We start from the raw sequence: 19,374 nt of genomic DNA on the forward strand, positions 1-19,374 counted from the left end.
CGGTAAGTTCTTACCATAACGTGCTGGGTACAATCGCGAAAAGTGCCGTTTGGGTGCCCAAAAGGGTCACTTTTCATGCATTTTAGCTCGCCACCACCGGGGGGTATGAGCTGAAATGCAGATGCTGGCAGCCATCACACCCAGAGCTACAACTGATTAGCTCCGTTTGGATGCCATCTAGTGGCTGCCGGCGGGATCATATTTGAATATCGTCCCTAAATTTGCGCCCTCCCATACTTTACTAAGGGACAGCGTACATAATTCCTCCTGTAGTAGCAAGTAACGCCCCCTGTAGCGGTGCCGCTTAGACACGTAACGCCACCTGTAGCGGTGCCGCTTAGACACGTAACGCCCCCTGTAGCGGTGCTGCTTAGACACGTAACGCCCCCTGTAGCGGTGCCGCTTGGACACACACATTATATATATATATATATATACACACACACACACACACACACACACACACACACACACACACACACACACACACTTTCACTCACCTGTTTTCCAGCCACTTACATAAGGAAGTCTCTGGCAGCTTAACCCCAAGTGTTGTAACCTGCAGCCTGCTCCCGTGTAGCTCCGCCCCGTATTACCGTGTAACCCCTCTGCACACTGCACTGCTAGTCTCCCAGATGGAATGGTCTACCATAAATGTAGACAATAGCGCAGGATATAGGAAAAACCTCAGGCGTCCCTGGAAAAGAGTCCTTCCGTCCTGGGTGGAGATCCTCTGTCTGCAAAGCCCCTCCTCGCCAACGCGTTTCGATACACATCAGTATCTTTGTCAAGGCAAAGATACCGGTGTGTATCGAAACGCCTGAGGTTTTTCCTATATCCTATATCCATTTATGGTAGACCATTCCATCCGGTAGGAGTCTTCATGTTTGCTGTTAACAACCTGGCCTTATTAAAAAGCTGTGTTTGTCTACTTTTGTATAGTAGACCATCCACTAGGGGGGGAGCCAATTTTTAATCTATGTATATCCAATAATTGTGATATGGTTTTACGCTATGGTGGTGTTTCTTTATATCCACATGTAAAATTGAAGAGCGTGTGGACAGAGGAGACGAGAGAAGGACTCGACCCAAGGAGCTGCTTTCTGATATGCGCATTTAGTCTATCATTAACCTGGTAGACATCTCAACGGGTACGAGTCCCCCCAAAAGATAATTAAATAGATTGATAAGGCGATATTGATAATATACTATTGTGATTTATTTTTTACTTTGAGGTTATAAAGCTCACTGAAAAGTGTGGAGATTGATCCAGTTCACTTAAGTATTCACTTGTGTGGAGGTTCCTTTCTTTTCTGTGTATACTTGTGACGGTTTGGTGGAACTTCATTTCTTTCACTGAAAGTGGCAGCCACGGTTGCGCAATTGTGACTTTTTATCCTTTTTGTACCTAGTGTGAATGTGTGTGCGTGTACATGTGGTAGGGAATATAGAGCGTAAGCTCCACTGGGATCGGAACATAGGGAAAGAAAAAGGTCACAATATTGTAACACACACACACACACACACACACACTCTCTCTCTCTCTCTCTCTCTCTCACTCTCTCTCTCTCTCTCTCTCTATTAGTGGGTAATTAGTGAACAGTATTACACCCCGGGTGATATTGGCTGATCCATTACTGTATGCCGCATCTCCCAGAGTCTACATCAACGCATTCCTGCCTACTTGCGGCTTCTGTGTTGCTGTGCAACTACATGGGATACGTTTCATTTACCGGCAGCGAGGATACCAATGCCGGAATCCCAACACTACAGGGCTGAATAGATCGAGTGAGCCCGCAAGGGGACTCTTAGCGCTCGCTCCGCTGCCGGCATTCTGGCGGGCAGGATGCAGCTGTCAGGATATTGACAGCCGGCATCCCGTCCGTCGGTCACCCATACCGAACTCAACTACATAACCTTCAGACACCATTTTGGGTGTGCGGCACAGATCCTGTGTATCCCTGATGGTTCCAAGGCATAGCCGATCTGCTGCGGACCATTTGGCGAGGTTTGCGCGGACTGGCCAGACGCCAGCTTCTTCAATGCCATTGTCTCCTTCTCATACTGATTCCTGTCCCTCCCTCTCCCGCTATGGCTGGATCTCCTGAAGTTACGATGTCCCAGCTTTTGCACGCTATCACTGACTCTGAGAAGTGTCTTGCCGACAGGGTGGAGGAGGTTCATGTCGACATCTCTTTTATTCGCCAGGATATGCAAAAGCTTAGGGATAGGATAGGTGAGACTAAGACTCGAGGATTCCTACACACCTTTTCCCACTCGCCTCTCCTCCCTGGAGTCCCAGATGTCGGCATGTAAATTAAGCTCACCGACATAGAAGGTCGTGTTAGGAGAAATAATGTTCGGTTTGTGGGTCTCCACGAAAAACTGAGGGCTCTCAGCCTGAACAATTCTTGGAAACCTGGTTAATGTCAATCGTCGGTAAAGATTCCTTCACCCCGCAATTTGCTGTTGAAAGGGCTCACAGATTGCCTACACGCCCTCCCCCTCCTGGTGCGCAACCCAGAACATTTATTGCTAAGTTCCTGCATTACAAGGATCGGGATGCTGTCCTTCGCCTCGCTAGGCTCCAGTGCACGGCGGTCAAAGGGTGGCTGCATTCCAGGACTTTTCAACTGATGTTCAAAAATCTCGCTCACAATTTACGCAAGTGAAACAAAAGTTACGAGATCGTCAATTACAGTATTCGATGTTTCCTGCCCGTCTTTTGTGCGGGGGCTGGTAATCGCACTCACTTTTTTGATACTCCCCGAGCTGCTTCAGACTGGATGGATCTACACCCGGGACCGCCTGCTGCTCCTCAATGACGGGACTTGTCTCTAAGTATTCTTGTTTTGCATGTCTGCTGTTTGTACGATGGTCGTTATAATGGGTGCAAATGTTAAAGTTTTCTGTGCTGCTTTAGTGCGTCGCAATATAGATGCTCTGCCTCGGCAGTGTTTGTAGTATCATTATGGTATTCACCCCCCTACAGCCCTCCTACCGTCTTATATTGGGTGGTGCTTCTTTCTCCCCTACCGTCACCCCCCTACAGCCCTCCTACCGTCTTATATTGGGTGGTGCTTCTTCCTCCCCTACCGTCACCCCCCTACAGCCCTCCTACCGTCTTATATTGGGTGGTGCTTCTTCCTCCCCTACCGTCACCCCCCTACAGCCCTCCTACCGTCTTATATTGGGCGGTGCTTCTTTCTTCCCTACCGTCACCCCCCTACAGCCCTCCTACCGTCTTATATTGGGTGGTGCTTCTTCCTCCCCAACAGTCCTCCTACCATCTTATATTGGGTGGTGCTTCTTCCTCCCCTACCGTCACCCCCCTACAGTCCTCCTACCGTCTTATATTGGGTGGTGCTTCTTCCTCCCCTACCGTCACCCCCCTACAGGCCTCCTACCATCTTATATTGGGTGGTGCTTCTTCCTCCCCTACAGTCCTCCTACCGTCTTATATTGGGTGGTGCTTCTTTCTCCCCTACCGTCACCCCCCTACAGCCCTCCTACCGTCTTATATTGGATGGTGCTTCTTCCTCCCCTACAGTCCTCCTACCGTCTTATATTGGGTGGTGCTTCTTTCTCCCCTACCGTCACCCCCCTACAGCCCTCCTACCGTCTTATATTGGGTGGTGCTTCTTCCTCCCCTACAGTCCTCCTACCGTCTTATATTGGGTAGTGCTTCTTCCTCCCCTACCGTCACCCCCCTACAGCCCTCCTACCGTCTTATATTGGGTGGTGCTTCTTCCTCCCCTACAGTCCTCCTACCGTCTTATATTGGGTGGTACTTCTTCCTCCCCTACCGTCACCCCCCTACAGTCCTCCTACCGTCTTATATTGGGTGGTGCTTCTTCCTCCCCTACCGTCACCCCCCTACAGGCCTCCTACCGTCTTATATTGGGTGGTGCTTCTTCCTCCCCTACCGTCACCCCCCTACAGGCCTCCTACCGTCTTATATTGGGTGGTGCTTCTTCCTCCCCTACCGTCACCCCCCTACAGGCCTCCTACCGTCTTATATTGGGTGGTGCTTCTTCCTCCCCTACCGTCACCCCCCTACAGCCCTCCTACCGTCTTATATTGGGTGGTGCTTCTTCCTCCCCTACCGTCACCCCCCTACAGCCCTCCTACCGTCTTATATTGGGTGGTGCTTCTTCCTCCCCTACCGTCACCCCCCTACAGCCCTCCTACCGTCTTATATTGGGTGGTGCTTCTTCCTCCCCTACAGTCCTCCTACCGTCTTATATTGGGTGGTGCTTCTTCCTCCCCTACCGTCACCCCCCTACAGCCCTCCTACCGTCTTATATTGGGTGGTGCTTCTTCCTCCCCAACAGTCCTCCTACCATCTTATATTGGGTGGTGCTTCTTCCTCCCCTACCGTCACCCCCCTACAGTCCTCCTACCGTCTTATATTGGGTGGTGCTTCTTCCTCCCCTACCGTCACCCCCCTACAGGCCTCCTACCATCTTATATTGGGTGGTGCTTCTTCCTCCCCTACAGTCCTCCTAACGTCTTATATTGGGTGGTGCTTCTTTCTCCCCTACCGTCACCCCCCTACAGCCCTCCTACCGTCTTATATTGGATGGTGCTTCTTCCTCCCCTACAGTCCTCCTACCGTCTTATATTGGGTGGTGCTTCTTTCTCCCCTACCGTCACCCCCCTACAGCCCTCCTACCGTCTTATATTGGGTGGTGCTTCTTCCTCCCCTACAGTCCTCCTACCGTCTTATATTGGGTAGTGCTTCTTCCTCCCCTACCGTCACCCCCCTACAGCCCTCCTACCGTCTTATATTGGGTGGTGCTTCTTCCTCCCCTACAGTCCTCCTACCGTCTTATATTGGGTGGTACTTCTTCCTCCCCTACCGTCACCCCCCTACAGTCCTCCTACCGTCTTATATTGGGTGGTGCTTCTTCCTCCCCTACCGTCACCCCCCTACAGGCCTCCTACCGTCTTATATTGGGTGGTGCTTCTTCCTCCCCTACCGTCACCCCCCTACAGTCCTCCTACCGTCTTATATTGGGTGGTGCTTCTTCCTCCCCTACCGTCACCCCCCTACAGGCCTCCTACCGTCTTATATTGGGTGGTGCTTCTTCCTCCCCTACCGTCACCCCCCTACAGGCCTCCTACCGTCTTATATTGGGTGGTGCTTCTTCCTCCCCTACCGTCACCCCCCTACAGCCCTCCTACCATCTTATATTGGGTGGTGCTTCTTCCTCCCCTACCGTCACCCCCCTACAGCCCTCCTACCGTCTTATATTGGGTGGTGCTTCTTCCTCCCCTACCGTCACCCCCCTACAGCCCTCCTACCGTCTTATATTGGGCGGTGCTTCTTTCTCCCCTACCGTCACCCCCCTACAGCCCTCCTACCGTCTTATATTGGGTGGTGCTTCTTCCTCCCCAACAGTCCTCCTACCATCTTATATTGGGTGGTGCTTCTTCCTCCCCTACCGTCACCCCCCTACAGTCCTCCTACCGTCTTATATTGGGTGGTGCTTCTTCCTCCCCTACCGTCACCCCCCTACAGGCCTCCTACCATCTTATATTGGGTGGTGCTTCTTCCTCCCCTACAGTCCTCCTAACGTCTTATATTGGGTGGTGCTTCTTTCTCCCCTACCGTCACCCCCCTACAGCCCTCCTACCGTCTTATATTGGATGGTGCTTCTTCCTCCCCTACAGTCCTCCTACCGTCTTATATTGGGTGGTGCTTCTTTCTCCCCTACCGTCACCCCCCTACAGCCCTCCTACCGTCTTATATTGGGTGGTGCTTCTTCCTCCCCTACAGTCCTCCTACCGTCTTATATTGGGTAGTGCTTCTTCCTCCCCTACCGTCACCCCCCTACAGGCCTCCTACCGTCTTATATTGGGTGGTGCTTCTTCCTCCCCTACCGTCACCCCCCTACAGGCCTCCTACCGTCTTATATTGGGTGGTGCTTCTTCCTCCCCTACCGTCACCCCCCTACAGGCCTCCTACCGTCTTATATTGGGTGGTGCTTCTTCCTCCCCTACCGTCACCCCCCTACAGGCCTCCTACCGTCTTATATTGGGTGGTGCTTCTTCCTCCCCTTCCGTCACCCCCCTACAGGCCTCCTACCGTCTTATATTGGGTGGTGCTTCTTCCTCCCACGTGTTTACATTTCTCTGTTAGTTGTAATTGTATTCGCGCTGGTTTATATTCTTAGTGGCTGAGGACTCCCTGCTCGTGGGAATGGCTGCCCCGTGTTTATAGTTAACAATGTTTCTTACTTGACTCTCTCCTAGAGTCTTGTTTTTTGGGTTTTGGGAACAGGTATAGCTATGTTTGGGAGGGTATGTGGGATGGTTGGGTTTATTGTTTTTCTTACATTTTTGCTTGTTTGTGTTTTTTCCTTCTTTTTGCATTTCTTGAATGGATCTTTGTGTCTGATATATGTCTGTGGCAGGTGTTCGGCTGTGTGCTGGGGCGATACTGGTCCTGGGCCGTGCCCGCATACAATGGTAAATATTAATTCCTGGAATGTTAGAGGCCTTTAATGATGAGGTTAAACGTTCCTTGTATTGAAACTACTTAAGGCCCATTCCCCGGGTTTGGTGTGTTTGCTAGAGGCACACTTGGTGGGTGGCTTTCCCTTAAAAAGCCGTGGGTGGGGTGGACCTTTCACTTCAGTTCCAGAGGTGTGTGGTATTAATTCCTAAGAATATGAGTGCAGATTGGTCACCTGGGTTATGTCTTTTTAGCTGGCACTATACACAATGGCCCATTCTTACGTTTAGCAGTATATATCCCTCCTCCCTATAACTCAGGTATTTTAGTTAAAGAATGTGCGTTTATGCAGGATTTCCCCTCAACACAGGTTGTCTGTATTGGTGACTTTAATACTGTTATGCGTGAGGATGTGGATAGATGAAGCCCTGGGTCTCAGTCTGCCTTTGCACGTTTGGTTACTGAGTTGGGTCTTTTGGATGTTTGGCGCTTACGTTTCCCCTCGGCTAGACGTTATTCGTGTTTTTCTAGTTCGTTTGCAGTGTTTTCTCGTATAGATTTGGCCCTCCTGTCCCTCTCCTTTCTTTCCTCTGTAGATTGTTTGGCCCGAGGGCTTTCGGATCACTCCCCCATACTTCTATCTTTAAACTTCAATATCCCAAAGGGGGCAACTTTTTGGAGGTTTAACCCCTTCTGGCTGTCTCAGATGGATGCTGCCTCTGAGTTATTGGTACTGTGGGAGGATTTGTTTTGTGAACAACCCAGTGTGTGACGATGCCCCTTTGATCTGAGATGCCTTCAAGGTTTTTTTGCGAGGCTCTTTGATTTCTAGTTGCCAAAATGAAAGTTTTTAATAGGAAATTTGAGGAGGAGTTGGAGAGACAGCGCCTGGAGTGGAGTGGATGGTCGTCCATAAGCAGTGGACGGACCTACTCCTGGATAAATCTAAGCGAAGCTTACTTTTCCGGGCACATGATTTTTATAATCATGGGGATAGGACCGGAAAATGTCTAGCTTATTTGGCTAGGGAGGAGTTCTCCCCTACTACTGTGCATGGCTTAAGGCAGGCTGATGACACTATTATTGTAGATACCCCATCTATTGCGGCTAGTTTCTGTGCTCATTTTGTTGATGTGTATAAGTCTAAAGTACGTTGCTCTAGATTGAGGTTGTCTGCGTATTTAGATGAGATTAGACTCCCTGTTTTGTGTACGGGAAAATTCCTTTACATTAGAAGAGGTGGAGAAGACAATCAAATCCTTTCCTAATAACAAGGCCCCAGGGGTGGACGGCCTTTCCATTGAAATTTATAAAACACATATAGTATTTTTTACACCTAAGCTTCTAGAAATGTTTAATTCCTTATAAAACAGTGGCTCTCTCCCTCCCTCTGTGGCTCTCTCCCTCCCTCTGTGGCTCTCTCCCTCCCTCTGTGGCTTTCTTCTTCCTCCCTCTGTGGCTCTCTTCTTCCTCCCTCTGTGGCTCTCTTCTTCCTCCCTCTGTGGCTCTCTCCCTCCCTCTGTGGCTCTCTTCTTCCTCCCTCTGTGGCTCTCTTCTTCCTCCCTCTGTGGCTCTCTCCCTCCCTCTGTGGCTCTCTTCTTCCTCCCTCTGTGGCTCTCTTCTTCCTCCCTCTGTGGCTCTCTCCTTCCTCCCTCTGTGGCTCTCTCCTTCCTCCCTCTGTGGCTCTCTCCTTCCTCCCTCTGTGGCTCTCTCCTTCCTCCCTCTGTGGCTCTCTCCTTCCTCCCTCTGTGGCTCTCTTCTTCCTCCCTCTGTGGCTCTCTTCTTCCTCCCTCTGTGGCTCTCTTCTTCCTCCCTCTGTGGCTCTCTTCTTCCTCCCTCTGTGGCTCTCTTCTTCCTCCCTCTGTGGCTCTCTTCTTCCTCCCTCTGTGGCTCTCTCCCTCCCTCTGTGGCTCTCTTCTTCCTCCCTCTGTGGCTCTCTTCTTCCTCCCTCTGTGGCTCTCTCCTTCCTCCCTCTGTGGCTCTCTCCTTCCTCCCTCTGTGGCTCTCTTCTTCCTCCCTCTGTGGCTCTCTTCTTCCTCCCTCTGTGGCTCTCTTCTTCCTCCCTCTGTGGCTCTCTTCTTCCTCCCTCTGTGGCTCTCTTCTACCTCCCTCTGTGGCTCTCTCCCTCCCTCCCTCTGTGGCTCTCTCCCTCCCTCCCTCTGTGGCTCTCTCCCTCCCTCTGTGGCTCTCTACCTCCCTCTGTGGCAGAAGCATTGGTGGTGTTGATTCCAAAGCCAGGTAAGGACCCTTGTTTGCATGATTCTTATCATCCTATCTCCTTACTTTCAACTGACCTTAAAATTCTGGCGACGCTATTGTCTATACTCTTTAATTCTGTAGTGCTTGAAATAGTGCATAGGGACGAAAGCAGCTTTATGCCGGGCGTCTGTTTACATATCTGCAACTAGCCTGTGAGGAGATGGATGACGTGGTCGTTGTATCTTTGGATGCGGCCCGTGCTTTTGATTCCGGTGTATCTTTGGGAAGTCCTGGGTAGGTTTGGTTTGGGCCCAAATTTTATTGCATGGGTTACACTTTTGTATTCTTCTCCGGCTGCTAGGGTAAATGTTAATGGCTTCACCACCGACTCCTTTTTGTTGGAGAGAGGAACGCGCCAGGGATGTCCCTTATCCCCTCTGCTCTTTGTACTAGCAATAGAGCCACTGGGGTGTAAAGTTAGAGCCTCTCCTGCTGGTAAAGGAATTCAGGTTGCTGACTGTGAGGAAAAGATCGTCTTATACGCTGATGATATGCTTCTCTTTCTGTCCGACATGCTACAGTCTTTGCCTGGTCTTCTTGGGCTGGTTGAAGAATCCATATTAATTGGAATAAGTCGGTGGTGTTTCCATTTCTTCCTTGTACCCTGCAGCCCCTGCCTATGATTTTCCCTGGCCGTGGTGTTCCCAGTTTAAGTATCTTGGCTTCAAATCTCCCATTCTCCTGCTGACTTTATTGCTTTGAATGTAACTCCCCAAATTGATAGACTATGGGGGTAATTCTGAGTTGATCGCAGCAGCGCTTTGATTGTAACTCCCCAAATTGATAGACTATGGGGGTAATTCTGAGTTGATCGCAGCAGCAAGTTTGTTAGCAATTGGGCAAAACCATGTGCACTGCAGGGGAGGCAGATGTAACATGTGCAGAGAGAGTTAGATTTTGGGTGTGGTGTGTTCAATCTGCAATCTAATTTGCAGTGTAAAAATAAAGCAGCCAGTATTTACCCTGCACAGAAACGAAATAACCCACCCACATCTAACTCTCTCTGCACATGTTACATCTGCCCCCCCTGCAATGCACATGGTTTTGCCCAATTGCTAACAAACTTGCTGCTGCGATCAACTCAGAATTACCCCCTATGTGAGAAATCACGTATTTGGCAAAAACTCCCTCTATCAGTTACGGGCCGGGTGAACCTTATAAAAATGAATGTCCAGCCAAAGTTTTTATATATACTGCATAATGCCCGATCTATAGTCCCATTTCCCGTTGTATTACCTCTTTGGAGTTTTAAGCAGGATCTTATTGCTGCTAAAACCCTGTTTAGGCCTAGGAATGAGGGGGGACTTGCATCTTTATTAGGTGGCTGCTCAGTTGGGGGAGTGGGTTTCCCCTGGGGACTATGACAACCTCCCTGTGGCCTTCCTGGATAGGGCTAGTTTGTAGTTTTCTCCACTGCAATTCCTGTTAGTACGCTCTACGATTGCTTCTCTTCCCCCCCTTACTGCAACAAGCTCGGAGGGTATGGCTTGCAGTGGAGAAATTGTTGGATAGTATTGTTGACCCTTGCTCACCTTTGTGGAATAATATGAACTTTTCTGAGGTTCGGTCGTTAGATGGTAGCTCAGGGTGGACTTCTTTTGGAGTGATAGCTGTAGGGCAGCTTTATCAGGATGGTGTCCTTCATACATTTGACTATCTAGCGGCCACATATGATATCCCTAGACATTACTTTTACCGTTATTTCCAGCTTCGTCATGCCTGGTCTGCGCAGTGGGGAAACGTCTCTCCGCCCCCGTTCATGAGTTGATTGGTAATATGCCTGAGCAGAAGACTGTCGGCTCTGTACTCCTCTCCTCTGGACAGGGTGGTTTGGGGAAGTTGCGGGATAAATGGGCAACTGATCTGGGTGCTCTTGATGAGGATTGGGACTATATTCTTGGCTCTCCTAGGGTCGCTACGGCCTATGCCAGGTTCCAACAAATCCAGCTCTATATCTTGCATAGAATTTATTGGACCCCGAGTAAACTGTTTCAAATTGGTGGAATAACGTCAATTGTTTGTCCTAAATGTAGGGCCTTGGATGACGATTTTTGGCATCTGCTTTGGCTCTGTCCACTGGTGTCTGCCTTTTGGGAGGAGGTGGCGAAATGTATTTGTGATACAGGTATTCAGTTCCCTATTCTGACCCTTCTCATTTGCGTATTTGGGCTGGATTTGGGGGAATCTCTCAGTAGACACCTTTAAATTATATATGAATAACCTGTTCACTTTGTCACGTGTATGGATTGCTCCTACCTGGATGGCGAGAGACCCTCCCATTTTTACAGCATGGGTGGCGCTAGTTAACGCCTCTCTCTCTCTCTCTCTCTCTCTCTCTCTCTCTCTCTCTCTCTCTCATGAGCGCTTCATGTATGCTAAACGTAAATGTCCCGAACAATTTTACAAGATATGAGGACTTTGGCCAAACTCTAGATTTTATCTTATTCTACCAATTTAACGCCACATATATGTGATGCTTCTGTGGGCCACATGCCGACATAACTTTGTTGTATATATCTGTACCATTCTGCCATTAATGTATTTTGTACTTCTCGTTGTCTCTCTACATTCTGTTTGGTAGGCTTTGTGATGTATATTTTAATACTGAACGGTGGTACTTGTATTTGTCATTTGGATTTATTTCACATTTGTTTTCTTTAGATGTTTTTGTTTTTATGCTTTACAAGATTCAAGAAAAAAAACACACCATGATTTAAAAAAAATAATTGAAGTTGAAAAGGAAATGGGAAAAGCGCTAGGTTCAGTTCTCTAGCAGACTCCTCCCTCCTGTCGCACAGTCTTCACCTCTTGCAGAACGGGCGTAGCTGATCTGAGCAGGCGCGGTGTCGCCTTGTACTAATAATTCATCTGGGAATGACATACCGCTGTGTACTGCAACACATAATAACTGAGACTTACTCCAGTGAATTGTCTGATTATATAATGTGGAAACGTTTTCTCCCACAGGTTCTCCGGCTGCTGTCCTCTTACTACGGAGATTCTCCTCTGTCTTCTGATACCTGGATGGGTGCCTGATCCTAGTGACACAATGAGTGGCCCTGAGGTGGAGGAGCATATATCCCAGAAATATGATATAAAGAAACGTCTGGGAAAAGGGGTAAGTCTCTGCTATTCTCAGAGGAGAGTGTCAGCGAATGGTCCAGCAATAAATATATATATATATATATATATATAATATAAAAAATATATTTCACTTACGTCCTAGAGGATGCTGGGGACTCCGTAAGGACAATGGGGAATAGACGGGCTCCGCAGGAGACATAGCACTTTAAGAAAGAACTTTAGGTATGGGTGTGCCCTGGCTCCTCCCTCTATGCCCCTCCTCCAGACCTCAGTTTGATACAGTGCCCAGAGGAGACTGGATGCACTGCAGGGGAGCTCTCCTGAGTATCTCTGAAAATACTTTATATTAGATTTTTTATTTTCAGGGAGCACTGTTGGCAACAGGCTCCCTGCATCGAGGGACTTAGGAGAGAGAAGCAGACCCACTTAAATGATAGGCTCTGCTTCTTAGGCTACTGGACACCATTCGCTCCAGAGGGTCGGAACACAGGTGTCGTCCTTGCTGTTCGTCCCGGAGCCGCGCCGCCGTCCTCCTCACAGAGCCAGAAGATAGAAGCCGGGTGAGTATAAGAAGAAAGAAGACTTCAGAGGCGGCAGGAGACTTCAGATCTTCATAGAGGTAACGCTGCGCGCCATTGCTCCCACACAACACACACACGGCAGGCACTGTAAGGGTGCAGGGCACAGGGGGGGGGCGCCCTGGGCAGCAATTTAAACCTCTGTTCTGGCAATAGGGACATATATGGGCTCTGCACTGTATATTCTGACATCCCCCGCCAGTTTTAAAAGAAATCGAGCGTGACCGAAGCCCGCCGCTGAGGGGGCGGAGCTTGATCCTCAGCACTCACCAGCGCCATTTTCTCCACAGCACACCGCTGAGAAGCTGGCTCCCCGGACTCTCCCCTGCTGAACACGGTGACAGAGGGTTTGAAAGAAGGGGGGGGGCACATAATTTGGCGCAGTGTTTTATATATATATATATATGTATGTGTGTATATATATATATATATGTGTATATATGTGTGTGTGTATATGTATGTATGTATGTATGTATGTGTGTGTATGTATAATATATATATATATATATATATATAATAAGCGCTATCTGGGTAATTTCTTCCCTGGGTCATATAGCGCTGGGTGTGTGCTGGCATACTCTCTCTCTGTCTCTCCAAAGGGCCTGGTGGGGGAACTGTCTCCAGATAGAGAATTCCCTGAGTGTGTGGTGTGTCGGCATGTCTGAAGCGGAAGGCTCTTCTAGGGAGGAGGTGGAGCAAATGAGTGTGGTGTCTCCGTCGGCAACGCCGACACCTGACTGGTTGGATATGTGGAATGTTTTAAATGCAAATGTGAATTTATTGCATAAAAGGTTGGATAAAGCTGAGTCCAGGGAATGTACAGGGAGTTTAGCCCTGCCTTTCACTATGTCACAGGGACCTTCTGGGTCTCAAAAGCGCCCACTATCCCAAATAGTAGACACTGATACCGACACGGATTCTGATTCCAGTGTCGACTACGATGATGCAAAGTTGCAGCCAAAATTGGCTAAAAGTATTAATTATATGATTATTGCTATAAAAGATGTGTTGCATATAACAGATGACCCCTCTGTCCCTGACACGAGGGTCCACATGTTTAAAGAAAAGAAACCTGAGGTAACCTTTCCTCCATCTCATGAGCTGAACGAATTATTTTAAAAGGCTTGGGAATCTCCAGATAAAAAACTGCAGATTCCCAAAAGGATTCTTATGGCGTATCCTTTCCCGGCTAAGGACAGGATACGGTGGGAATCCTCCCCAAGGGTGGACAAAACGTTGACACGCTTATCCAAAAAGATACGGCAACCCTGGACATGGCTACTACTAACAAATGCACAGAAACATTTTTTAAAGCTATGTCTGCAAATGCTAGGAGCTTAGGAGACAAAATTCCAGAGCTAATTGCGATAATGACAAGGGATAACCTGGATTTTGTGGCTATTACAGAGTCTTGGTGCAATGAGAATCATGACTGGGACTTAACTATACCAGGATACAATTTATTTAGGAAAGATAGAATAGGAAGAATAGGAGGAGGGGTAGCAATGTATGTGAAAAAAAGCATAAATGCCACTTTAATACAAAATATTGAAGCCAAAACTGAGGCCCTTTGGGTCACCATAGAAACTGGGAAGAAGGACATTATTCGCATTGGGGTGATCTATAGACCACCAGGCCAGGGGCAGGATTTGGACAGGAACCTATTGTTGGACATCTCTAAAATGGCTTTTAAGGGAGAAGTCATAATCATGGGAGACTTTAATTTACCTGATGTAAATTGGGAGGGGTCTTTAGCAAGTTCAGCTACAAGTGGCACATTTCTACATTCCTTACAGGGAGCATCTCTCAAGCAATTGGTGAGGGAGCCCACTCGCAAAGACTCAATATTAGATCTAATTCTTACAAATGGTGATAGAATATCTGATATATATGTGGGTGAGCACCTGGGATCCAGTGATCATCAAGCAGTATGGTTTAGTATAAAGACAGGATCCAACTCCTCTCACACAAAAACAAAGGTGTTGGATTTTAGAAATGCAGACTTTGCAAAAATGGGGAGATGTTTAAGTGATTCATTGGCAGACTGGAGGAACTTGGAAGGGGTGCAGGAGAGGTGGAAAAAAATTAAAAGTGCATTACTAAGTGTAACAGACCTTTGTATCAAAATGGTTAGGAAAAGCACCAGGAAAAGGAAGCCAGTGTGGTTCACAAAAGTAGTATCAACTAGTGTGAAAGCAAAAAAGATGGCTTTTAGGAAATACAAACAGACTCAAAATAATAACGACAAAGAGGAGTATCTGGACAGACGGAAGGATGCTAAGAAAGTGATCAGACGTGCAAAGGCAGAAGCTGAGGAGAAAATGGCCCAGTCAGTAGATAAAGGGGGCAAAACTTTTTTTAAGTATATAAGTGAAAGGAGAAAATCAAATGGAGGAATAATAAGACTTAAGACAGAGAGTGGGCATTTGGTGGAGGGAGACAAGGCAATAGCAGATCACCTAAATAATTATTTTTGCTCAGTATTTACTACAGAAGAAGGGATGGGGCCACAGTTAAATTGCAAGGACATTCATAAAAATAAGGTAGATGAAAATACATTTACAGAGGAGAAGGTCCTAACAGAACTTTCAAAACTAAAAGTGGATAAATCAATGGGACCAGATGGAATACACCCAAGGATACTCAAAGAGCTAAAAGATGTCCTGGTTACACCTTTAACAGAATTATTTAACCAGTCACTAAATACAGGTGATATTCCAGAGGACTGGAAAAGAGCAAATGTAGTTCCACTGCACAAAAGTGGAAGCAAGGAAGAAGCAAGTAACTACAGACCAGTAAGCCTTACATCAGTAGTAGGGAAAGTAATGGAAAAACTATTAAAAGAAAGAGTAGTGGAATATCTTAAATCGAACAACTTACAGGATCCAAAACAGCATGGATTTACTGGTGGGAGATCATGCCAAACAAATCTTATTGACTTTTTTGACTCTGTGATGAAAATAATAGATCAAGGGGGAGCTGTAGATGTAGCATATCTAGACTTTAGTAAGGCATTTGACACTGTCCCACATCACAGACTGCTAAATAAACTTGAAAGCCTGGGGGTGGATTATAAATTAGTGAAATGGATAAGAACCTGGTTGCAGGATAGGAAACAGACAGTTGTAGTTAATGGAGTGCAATCTATGGAGGGAAATGTTACCAGTGGAGTACCCCAGGGATCTGTACTAGGTCCAGTTCTCTTTAATATCTTTGTTGGTGACATTGCAGATGGTATTGAAGGGAAGATATGCCTTTTTGCAGATGATACAAAGATATGCAACAGGGTAGACACACCGGGAGGGGTCAAACAAATGATTGATGACCTAGGTAGGCTTGAGAAATGGTCAAGAACGTGGCAACTACAGTTTAATGCTAAAAAATGCAAAATCATGCACTTGGGTCTCAAAAACCCAAAGGCTAAGTATAGTATCAAGGGTACTATAATGGAAACTACTGAGGAGGAAAGAGATTTAGGAGTCACTATTTCAAGTGACTTGAAGGCAGGAAAGCAATGCAACAAAGCAATGAGAAAGGCAAGTCAGATGCTTGGTTGCATTGGGAGAGGAATCAGTAGCAGGAAAAAAGAAGTGATAATGCCACTGTATAGGTCATTGGTAAGGCCCCATCTGGAATACTGTGTCCAGTTCTGGAGACCCTATCTCCAGAAGGATATAAATACATTAGAGAGTGTACAAAGAAGGGCAACTAAAATGGTGCATGGCCTACATCACAAAACTTACCCGGAAAGGCTAAAAGATCTTAACATGTATAGTTTGGAGGAGAGAAGGGAAAGGGGAGACATGATAGAAACTTTCAAATATATAAAGGGTCTTAACAAAGTTCAGGAGGGAAACATTCTTCAAAGGAAAAGAAGTATTAGAACTCGAGGGCATACATTGAGACTGGAGGGGGGGAGGTTCAGGGGAAATTTAAGGAAAAATTACTTCACAGAAAGGGTAGTGGATAAGTGGAATAGCCTCCCATCAGAGGTGGTAGAGGCTAAGACTGTAGGGCAATTTAAACATGCTTGGGACAGGCATATGAATATCCTTACAAAGAATCAAGGTTAAAAAAGGGTTGAGATTGCCTAAAGGATAAAATAAAAAAGGGGCAGACTAGATGGGCCAAGTGGTTCTTATCTGCCGTCAAATTCTATGTTTCTATGTTTCTATGTAACCCTCAAGGATCCTGCTGATCGCAGGCAGGAGACTACCTTGAAGTCTATTTACACACATACTGGTACCTTGCTCAGACCGGCGATAGTGTCGGCTTGGGTTTGTAGCGCTGTAGCAGCGTGGACAGATACCTTATCTGCTGATATAGATTCGCTGGATAAGGAAACCATTTTATTGACCCTGGGTCATATTAAAGATGCTGTCCTATATATGAGAGATGCTCAGAGAAACATTGGCCTACGGGGTTCCAGAGCCAACGCTATGGCGATTTCGGCTAGGCGAGCGCTATGGACCCGACAATGGACGGGTGATGCCAACTCGAAGAGGCATATGGAGGTTTTACCTTACAAGGGTGAGGAATTGTTTGGGGAAGGTCTCACGGACCTAGTTTCCACGGCTACTGCAGGTAAATCAACTTTTTTTCCTAATGTTTCCTCACAGCCTAAGAAAACGCCACATTATCAGATGCAGTCCTTTCAGTCACATAAACCCAAGAGTGCGGGGATCTTCCTTTCTTGCCAGAGGTAAGGGCAAGGGGAAAAAGCTGCCAGCTACAGCTAGTTCCCAGGAGCAGAAGTCCTCCCCAGCCTCTACAAAATCCACCGCATGACGCTGGGGCTCCGCTGAGGGAGTCCGCCCCAGTGGGGGCACGTCTTCGACTTTTCAGCCACGTCTGGGTTCAATCACAAGTGGATTCCTGGGCAATAGAAATTGTTTCCCAGGGTTACAAGCTGGAATTCGAAGAGGTGCCTCCTCGACGGTTTTTCAAGAGAGGGAGATAGTGTTAAAAGCTATTCAAAAATTGTGTCTTCAACAAGTGGTGGTCAAAGTTCCCCTGCTTCAACAGGGGATAGAGTATTACTCAACCCTGTTTGTAGTCCCGAAACCGGACGGTTCGGTCAGGCCCATTTTGAATTTAAAATCCTTAAACCTATACTTTAAAAAGGTTCAAGTTCAAGATGGAGTCGCTCAGAGAGGTCATCGCCAGCCTGGAAGGGGGGGATTATATGGTGTACCTGGACATAAAGGATGTATACCTTCATGTCCCCATGTATTCACCTCATCAGGCGTTCCTGAGGTTTGCTGTACAGGATTGTCATTACCAATTTCAGACGTTGCCATTTGGGCTTTCCACGGCCCCGAGGATTTTCACCAAGGTAATGGTGGAAATGATGGTGCTCCTGCGCAAGCAGGTTGTCACAATTATCCCGTACTTGGACGATCTCCTAATAAAAGCGAGATCGAGAGAACAGTTGCTGAACAGCGTATCACTCTCCCTGAGGGTGTTGCAACAGCACGGCTGGATTCTCAATATCCCGAAGTCACAGTTGATTCCAATGACTCGTTTGCCCTTCTTAGGCATGATTCTGGATACAGACCAGAAAAGGGTTTATCTTCCGATGGAAAAGGCCCAAGAACTCATGTCTTTGGTCAGGGACCTATTGAAGCCAACAAGGGTGTCGGTGCATCACTGCACTCTGGTTCTGGGAAAGATGGTGGCGACTTACGAGGCCATTCCATTCGGCAGGTTCCATGCGAGAACTTTTCAATGGGACCTTCTGGACAAGTGGTCCGGGTCACATCTACAGATTCATCAGATGATCACCCTGTCCCCCAGGGCCAGGGTATCTCTCCTGTGGTGGCTGCAGAGTGCTCACCTTATGGAGGGTCGCAGGTTCGGCATTCAGGACTGGGTTCTGGTAACCACGGACGCAAGCCTCCGAGGTTGGGGTAAGTCGCACAGGGAAGAAACTTCCAGGGTCTCTGGTCAAGCCAGGAGGCTTGTCTTCACATCAACGTACTGGAGTTGAGGGCCATATACAACGCCCTTCGACAAGCGGAAAATTAGCTTCGCGACCTACCGGTTCTGATCCAGTCAGAAAACATCACCGCAGTGGCGCATGTAAACCGCCAACGCGGAACAAAGAGCAGAGTGGCAATGGCGGAAGCCACCAGGATTCTCCGCTGGGCGGAAAATCATGTAAGCGCCCTGACAGCAGTCTTCATTCCGGGAGTGGACAACTGGGAAGCAGACTTCCTCAGCAGACACGATCTACATCCAGGAGAGTGGGGACTTCATCAGGAAGTCTTCGCAGAGATTGCAAGTCGGTGGGGACTGCCTCAGATAGACATGATGGCGTCACGCCTAAACAAGAAACTACCGAAGTATTGCGCCAAGTCGAGGGACCCTCAGGCAGTGGCAGTGGACGCCCTGGTGACACCATGGGTGTTTCAGTCGGTCTATGTGTTCCCTCCTCTTCCGCTCATCTCAAAGATATTGAGAATCCTAAGACGAAGAGGAGTACAGACAATTCTCATTGTTCCAGATTGGCCGCGAAGGGCCTGGTATCCGGATCTGCAGGAAATGCTCAAAGAAGACCCGTGGCCTCTTCCTCTCAGAGAGGACCTGTTACAACAGGGGCCCTGTCTGTTCCAAGACTTACTGCGGCTGTGTTTGACGGCATGGCGGTTGAACGCCGGAGCCTAGCGGAAAAGGGCATTCTGGATGAGGTCATTCCTACTCTGATAAAGGCTAGGAAAGACGTGACAGCGTAACATTATCACCGTATATGGAGAAAGTACGTATCTTGGTGTGAGTCCAGGAATGCTCCTACAGAAGAATTCCATTTGGGCCGTTTCCTTCACTTCCTACAAACGGGAGTGAATTTGGGCCTAAAATTAGGCTCCATTAAGGTTCAGATTTCGGCCCTATCCATTTTCTTTCAGAAGGAATTGGCTTCTCTCCCAGATGTCCTGACTTTTGTGAAGGGAGTGCTGCATATCCAGCCTCCTTTTGTACCTCCAGTGGCACCCT

The 19,374-nt window shown here is 47.8% G+C and overlaps 1 protein-coding gene across 1 annotated transcript in view; it reads left to right on the forward strand.

Moving 5' to 3' along the window:
* Positions 1 to 1,057: 1,057 nt before the first annotated feature.
* MAPK15 (mitogen-activated protein kinase 15) overlaps positions 1,058 to 19,374 on the forward strand; it is a gene marked incomplete at its 3' end in the record, with an annotated part of 200,000 nt that continues 181,683 nt past the window's right edge. The window contains exons 1-2 of the mRNA XM_063950407.1: positions 1,058 to 1,151; positions 11,687 to 11,837. Coding sequence (XP_063806477.1) covers positions 11,769 to 11,837 — 69 coding nt within the window. The remainder of the gene's footprint in view (positions 1,152 to 11,686; positions 11,838 to 19,374) is intronic.

Source organism: Pseudophryne corroboree (genome assembly GCF_028390025.1).
Source record: "Pseudophryne corroboree isolate aPseCor3 chromosome 5 unlocalized genomic scaffold, aPseCor3.hap2 SUPER_5_unloc_4, whole genome shotgun sequence".
NCBI lineage: Eukaryota > Metazoa > Chordata > Amphibia > Anura > Myobatrachidae > Pseudophryne > Pseudophryne corroboree.